This window comes from Astyanax mexicanus, chromosome 14 (genome assembly GCF_023375975.1).
Source record: "Astyanax mexicanus isolate ESR-SI-001 chromosome 14, AstMex3_surface, whole genome shotgun sequence".
NCBI classification, from domain to species: Eukaryota; Metazoa; Chordata; class Actinopteri; order Characiformes; family Acestrorhamphidae; genus Astyanax; species Astyanax mexicanus.
Window position 1 is genome coordinate 45,307,797 of NC_064421.1, and position 7,912 is coordinate 45,315,708.

At 34.4% G+C, this 7,912-nt stretch overlaps 1 protein-coding gene across 2 annotated transcripts in view; it reads left to right on the forward strand.

The window, feature by feature from the left end:
- mdga2a (MAM domain containing glycosylphosphatidylinositol anchor 2a) overlaps positions 1–7,361 on the forward strand; it is a 224,100-nt gene extending 216,739 nt beyond the window's left edge. For both annotated transcript variants that reach the window (XM_049463507.1, XM_022672621.2), the window contains 2 exons: positions 1,685–1,787; positions 3,681–7,361. In XM_049463507.1, the coding sequence (XP_049319464.1) occupies positions 1,685–1,787; positions 3,681–3,769 (192 nt within the window). In that variant the 3' untranslated portion in view covers positions 3,770–7,361. The remainder of the gene's footprint in view (positions 1–1,684; positions 1,788–3,680) is intronic.
- The last annotated feature ends 551 nt before the right edge of the window (positions 7,362–7,912 follow it).

The window sequence follows — 7,912 nt, forward strand, 5'->3', positions numbered from 1 at the left end:
AATTTCATTCAACTATTTTTTAAATACTCATAGAAAAGTAGATGAAAGAAAACAGTAAAGAATTAAAAGTACTGAGAGCACAGTTGGTTCAACTCAAAGGTCTCAGTTTGAATAGTACAGTATATGTGCTCACAAATGTTCAACTAACTCAAAATAGTTGAGTATTGTTTAGAAATCTCCATTTGTATGTAAAACAGACTTAATTTATTTGAGTTCAAACAACTTCTGAGTTTACAGTGTATCACTATTATTACTAGATACAGGGTTCATACGGTCATGAAAAACCTAAAAAAAAATAATGTAATTTGAAAATAGCAATTTCCAGGTCTGGATAAGTTTTGGAAAAATGAAAATACCCTGAAAGTTTTGGAAAAGTCATGGAAATTTGCTCTATTTACAAATCTTTGTGTTTCTGTTTATAGATGGAGAAAATCTATTTCAAGCCAAAAAAATACGTCAGCTCAGAGTTAACTCAGTAATTTAGCCCTAACTACACAATAGACACACATTTTATTATTAAAGATTGTGCGCCAGATTCATTTTAGACCTACTATAATCAATTTTAATTATAGTTTTAGTTGATTGTTGGTTTTATTGTCCGTGTCTGCACTGATGTTTTAAAAAAAAACCTTGACAGCATGGAAAAGTCATGAAAAAAATCATGGACATTTATTGGTTAAAAAGTGTATGAACCTTGTAGATACATGTAGATATAATAATGCATAAAAAAAATACAATGCAATACACTACACTAATACATAATACAAACTATATAAACATATGTAGTACATATTTTTATTTCTATTATTAGATTTATTTGTTTTTTAATAGTTTTGTATTATTGCTTTTTAACTTATTTTGATTAGTTTCTTTTACCACTATTATTACAATATATTTGTTGTATTGTTATAATTTATTTTATTCATTTATTATTTGTATTTTTATTGTACTGTGTAAGTTAGTTTTAGCTTAATTTAATCATAAATTGTATCATTTAATCTTCATTTTTATTTTTTAATACGTATTATTATTATTATTATTATTATTAATATTTTTATTATTAATATTATATTTGTAACTATTTTTTAAATCTTTTATTTACTGATATTTTAAAATGATTAAATGTAGTTATTGTTTTCTTTATCATGTCAATCCGTGTTCTTTTAATAAATTAAATCGAAATTGTCATTTAAAAAGTGCTTTTTAAATTTACTCAGGTTTTATTTGTCTGTTATTAAAGTTAGTTTGATCATTTAAAAAAAAATAAATAAAATGTAAGTATGACAAATTGCAAAAACAGAATAAATCTGTTTTTTTCCATTGTTCCATTGTTTTATTCCATTGTATATGCGCATAATTTCACCAGCGATTCAACAACCAGATTTTTACTGGGTGCAGTTAGGAGCTGCAGGAGTGCTGAATATCTGAGCATGACTGAAAAATGTATGAATGTATATATATATATATATATATATATATATATATATATATATATATATATATATATATATATATATCATCTTCCACAAAATCTGTATACTGTTTTAAACAGGCTTTTACTGGACCCACTCGCTTAGCAATGCACTGCACTTATTATTAGACTGAAAAATGTGGTTTGTAAAAATAAGTTTTAAGTTTAAAAAGAGGTGATGTAACCAGATCATATTCTCTGTCTCTGTGTCAGATGGTTCTGGAGGGGGTCCGTGGCTCTGGAATCGAGGGGGATATTGCCATAGACGATGTGACCATAGAGGAGGGCGAGTGTCGAGACCCCCCTCCCAATAGCAGTGAGTATGATGAACGGTCATGAAATAAATGTCTCGGGTATTGATTTATAAATAGAAGCACAGACTATCAGACTCCTCTTACATTAATGTTATAAAACGTAATCAATACTGAGTATGAAATATTTACTATGATGTGATGCAGTGGAAGGGGTCTGCTCTGGCTGCTTTATTGCTAGTGGCTATTAGGGGTGGGCGATATGGCTCTAAAATAATATCACGATATTTCAGGGTTTCAGGATTTTTGCGATAGCGATATACTAGGCGATATAGGAAAACAGAAAAATAATTAATTCATTTCAGGACTATAGTATAATAGTATAACAGTATAATCATAATGTGGCAAAATAAATAATATAGCATAAAATAATATAATGCAGCAAAAATAATATTGCAGAATATTTAGTGCATGCATATAAACTGCAAACTAAAACAATTATACAATAAATACACTTAAAGCTTCACAGTAAATAATAGACTACTGTTAAAACAGAACAGCCCTATTATCACAATATAGTTTTTTAATATCATGATATTTCTGTGTCACAATATATTGTATACGATATAATATTGCCCACCCCTAGTGGCCACTAGCTATTCACAAAATATATGGTTAAAAATGGGCCTTCAATATCTATATATATATATATAAAAGGTGCTCCGGTGTTTCTATTTAGTCCTGCTTTAGTTCACTGAATTAGTGGTCTCTGAAGAAAGACAGGATTTCGGCTCTTGCTTGTGAATAATAATTATACATGCAAACATATCGCCGCTGATTGGCTAACAGCACTGCAAACCTTGCGTCGCTAAAACCTTGTGGTTAAAGAACAGATTCATGTGCAGCATGCATATCGTCGCTGTCCAATGAAAAAAACACTTATCTCCATTTTTCTCGATTTTTAGTTTATTACATAATTTAAACAGACAAATTGTCTCTTAGACTGTGCAAATATTTCTTGATAAACGGACCAATAGAAACTTTTTAAAATTACCTGAAATAAACTCCTTTTACATTGACTACAATTGAAAGTTTACAACAGGGGTGTCCAAACTTTTTTGTTGGGGGCCAGAAGGAGAAATATATTTGAAGTCATGGGTCACAGACTCTGTAATAAAACAAATAATGAAATATACCACTTTAAATAATACATTTTCCTGATTATTTCATTTACACAACATTTTTCTTGACTTACTTTATCAATTTTTAACAGTGTTGTGTAAACTAAGATTTTTCAAATTGATGTTTCATTTCATGATGTCTCTTAATATTAAACTCCTTAATTACGGCAACTTTTAGACTCTTTGGCCCGTTTTTCTGTGCTAGAAATGTGCACTCTCTTCGCTTTTAGACTCTTTGGCCCGTTTCTGACACCTAGCGTTCAAACTTTGAATCTCACATAATAAAAACCTGCTTAACAGCGGGTCAACTTTCATTCTATTTCTAAAATACCTCGCGGGTCGCTCCAAAAAAGGAAACGGGCCGCAAATGGCCCGCGGGCCGTAGTTTGGACACCCCTGCTTTACAAGGTTTTTTCTCTCTCCTGTAAAGTTGCTGTTTTGGAGATGTGTGTGTTTTTAATTTGACAGCGACGATATAAGTTTCACATTTTGGACTGAATTACTGAAATAAAGTAACATTTCACTGATATTTAAAATGTTCTCTTATTGAGAAGCACCTGTAGCTTTAATGTCCTGTATAGCTTTAATATAAAATTTACATACAATTACATACAATCATAGAAAAAAAAAAAAAACATGTCTCTATTCTATTGACTGCTTCTGTATCCTGTATACTGCATGTAATGCTGTGATGTAGTTTGTAGTAAATATAATATAATATAATATAATTCTTCTGATTCTTGAAATTGTCTGTGTGTTGTTGTGTGTTTGTTCTAGATCTAAGGTCTCTGGCTCCTCCCACAGCGAAACATATATGGCAGTTGTGTCTGTCCGTGCTCTTGGCCTCGGTCAGCCATCGGAGGTGACCGTGTCCTCGAGAGGTGAAATCCGGCTCTGGCACTCCTAGGGGCTTCTGGCAGACAGGGACTGTCCGACTACAACTACCAAAGATTCATCCCGTCTGATAGAGAGAGACAGAGATCTGCGCAGGATCCAGATGGAGCACGGGAGGGAGTCGACCACCAGTTAACCAATCAACAATCAGTGCGTTACAGGAGGCCAGGGAGGGTCTTTTTCCAGGATTCAGAAGCCTGTTAAAGTTGTTGATGCGTGAATGCTAAATACCTGGATACCTGGATACCTGGATACTTAGATTCTTTGATAGCAATGTTCTGACCAGGTGAATCTTCTCAAAGCACAAAGACACATATTTTCCAGAAGGGTTTATGATTATGTTCAGTTTTTTTTTTCTCGCAGCGTTCTCACATCTTGAAGATCATATTATATGCGAAATATACTGTATATATTACGCAAGTGGAAGACAAAGAGCCCCTTATAAAAATATAATAATAATAATAATAATAATAATAATAAGCAAGTCTTTTAAGTTTTTAAAAGAATATGGAATATTCAACAGCATTTCCTCTTAAAAAAGCTTAAAAGTTTAAAAGTTTAAAAATGCTCTGTTCTCTCTTTTATTGCTCTTTTTCTTCTTTTTTTAAATCTCCCATATCATGGCAGTAGCAGAAGAAAGCAGCAAAAGAGGCTACATAAGGCCATAATCTAGTCATAATCTAGTTTCCACCGCATAGTTTCTATTGCTATCGTTATATTTTCATCATCACTGCTGATATCAGCGAGTATCTCGCTAATATCATTTTAATTTATTGCATACAGTATCTGACAAGCCGAACACTTCCTTACCTTACGTCTTTAAGATTCATTGAGTTGGCCTTTTCGTTTTAGAAGGACTTCTTCTTTAAAACATTAAAACACGTTTAACAGAGGTGCAGGGACCGCTTGAATGTCAACCCTTAACTCTTGCATGGGAGGCCCACCGAATTCTGAAACTGTGCCCGTCTGAAGCCGAGTCGTATTTTCTCGAGGTGCGGAAAGATAGCACAAGACCTTTCACCGTAGGACGCTGTTCAGATGAGAACACGGAGCTGCTGTCTGCAACGCAAACTGCCAAGTGCCTTCAGAACTTCACGTAACATCGGTCTGTTCCAACGCCTGGTGGGCTGTTGCTGATCTTCGGCACATTTCATAGCATATCAATTAGGGCTGCACGATATAAAAAAAAATTATATTGACATCGCCATCCAGCCCATAAACTGTCTGTTTTCCGGCTGTTTGAATGAGCAAAACCTGTTCAGAATGAAAGACGTTAAATAACATTGCAACACTGAAGAAGCATAGACCTATTATTTAAGACAAATGTCTAAGAACAGCTAAACACAGCACTGCAAATCAAAAGTGCTTAGTTTTAGTTCTTCAGAGAGCTTTTATCAGAGATTTTTATCAGTTGACCCTCTCGATTGGGGTGTACAGGTGTATATATGAGCTACTCCCAGAAAACGAAGGGTATTCTATCTGCAATTTCAGTTAGTTTTAATACGTTTTATAAACACACAATATAGTTCCAGTTAGTTAAAAAAAAATACAGTTTTTATTTGTTTCAGTTGATAAAAATGTTTTTCACTTTCAGTTTTCATCATTTCTTTCGGTTTGGTTAACGTTAATAACCTTGGTTACTTGGTTATATACTTGGTTATCTTGCCAGAGCTTTATATAAAACAAAAATAGCATTAAAAAACAGATGCCTATGTCTCAGACTATTTTCTGGAACCCGACCTGACCCTAAGCTCTAATCCAGACCGACCGAAAGCGGAGTCAGCGCTTTAGAGTCAGCCAAGCACTCAAAACCCGAGGAAAACAGCAAAACAACAATAATCAAGCATTTAAATATCCTTTTAAAAGGTAAATAAGAACGTTTTTCTGGGATTAAAAGCGTGATTCCGGCTGTAACTGGGAATACCTTTGCTCGTGTTTACGCCGGAGGCGTCGCTGCTCACTCAGAACGCTGAGTATCTACAGGGGTTGGACAATGAAACTAAAACACCTGTCGTCATTTTTAGTGTGGGAGTTTCCATGGCTAAATTGGAGCAGCCTGGTGGTCAATCTTTATTAATTGCACATTGCACCAGTAAGAGCAGAGTGTGAAGGTTCAATTAGCAGGGTAAGAGCACAGTTCTGCTCTAAATATTGCAATGCACACTATAACATTATGGGAGACATACCAGAGTTCAAAAGAGGACAAATTGTTGGTGCACGTCTTGCTGGAGCATCTGTGACCAAGACAGCAGGTCTTTGTGATGCATCAAGAGCCACGGTATCCAGGGTAATGTCAGCATACCACCAAGAAGGACCAACCACATCCAACAGGATTAACTGTGGACGCTGTAAGAGGAAGCTGTCTGAAAGGGATGTTTGGGTGCTAACCCGGATTGTATCCAAAAAATATAAAACCGCGGCTGATCAAATCACGACAGAATTCAATGTGAATCTCAACTCTCCTGTTTCCACCAGAACTGTCCGTCACCACAATCAATTATTGTGGTCTAAAACCAGGTGTTTCAGTTTCATTGTCCAACACCTGTATTTCTTGTGTCAGGAATCAGAACATTGCAACATGACGTGTTTGTTTTTACTTGCCTAAATGATATATCGTGCAGCCCTAATATCAATGGCAAACAAGGGCAAAAAGAAAGCACCAACAGATGAATGACCCTAGTGCCAAGCCCTGTTCCAAAGCTCCCGTCCAATCCCAGCTCTCGCTTTTCCACATACTATCGTCAGCCATCCTTTACTTTAACATCTATCGCTTTTAAAATACAGACCATGCCAGACCATCGTCCAATCCAGAGTCCCTATACTGAGAGAACGGACAGAAAGAACTATGATGGAATCATTGGAGTTCCATTGGAGTTCCATTGGAATAGTGATGGACGTCAAATAGGAGTTCCAGAGCCAGAACTCTGGATGTACTGACGGAGTACTGACGGAGGCGTCACTGTGAAGTCCTCCATCAGTCCAATAATGATCTAAAGACTTAAGATTTGTGCTGTTGAAGACTTTTAAAGAATTTTCCTAACGCTCTTGAACTCTGAATTGTACTGAAAAGGATCAAGGACCACAAAGACTTGCGAACTTTCTAAAACAGCCATGATGTGCTGAGCTGGGTCCATCCGCTTGGATTCTTACAAATGATATTTTATTACTCCGATGATGAAAAATGACTGCTTTTCAGAAACTGTTAAAAAAATATATATATATCTCTGAACTACCTGAGACCATCCGTTACCTTAACCAGCTGGTTTTTGGAGATGTATTGTAAAGTCACTTTTATTGTTCATAAAGTTTCTGGGGAAGAATCGTCGTCGTTTTCCTCCCTCAAGTTTGTTTTGTTGGTCCAAAATATATAATATGTTGCTCCAGACGATTTTTAATTTTTTTTTTTTTTCACTTTGAACACCCATTTAAAAGAACAAAAAAATCCCTCTTCATTATTATATTATTCAATATACGATATGATATAAAACTAGTATGATATTATAAAATATCAAATATGAGGAGATTATATGCAAATACATTGGGTAGGATATGGCCTAATCGAGTTCTACACACCTTTTTTTTAAAACTGCTCATCCAAAAGAAAGCACAAGTAATATCACTTATAATCATGACACGCAGTACACACAGTACTTTTCACACATGATACCGTTTTTTTATTTTTTTCCTTCAATTTGATTAAAAAGCCACATCTAATAAAAATAATAATAATAATAATAATAATAAAAATTAAATGCTCCCCGATAATTATCTATGAAAAGGCAAAACGTATTTTACATCTCTGATCAATAAAAAAGCTTTCATGGTAACGAGTGAGTGACTATTTATTTATTTATTTATTTATTTATTTTAAAGCATGGGTTCACAGTTTTAACCCTTTAAAATTCTGCTCAACATGCATGTTTGAGTCACTGTATCTGTATCTTATTTAATGCTCTATGGCAGTGTTTTTTTTTTTTTTTCACTTTTTAGACCATTTTATATCACGCATCACCAATGACCAAACTGGAACTTCCAAGTACCACATAAACGCCATTTCACAGGAACACATGTAGCTACCACACACATGCTTATTTATTTAGCTTATACACAGTAAT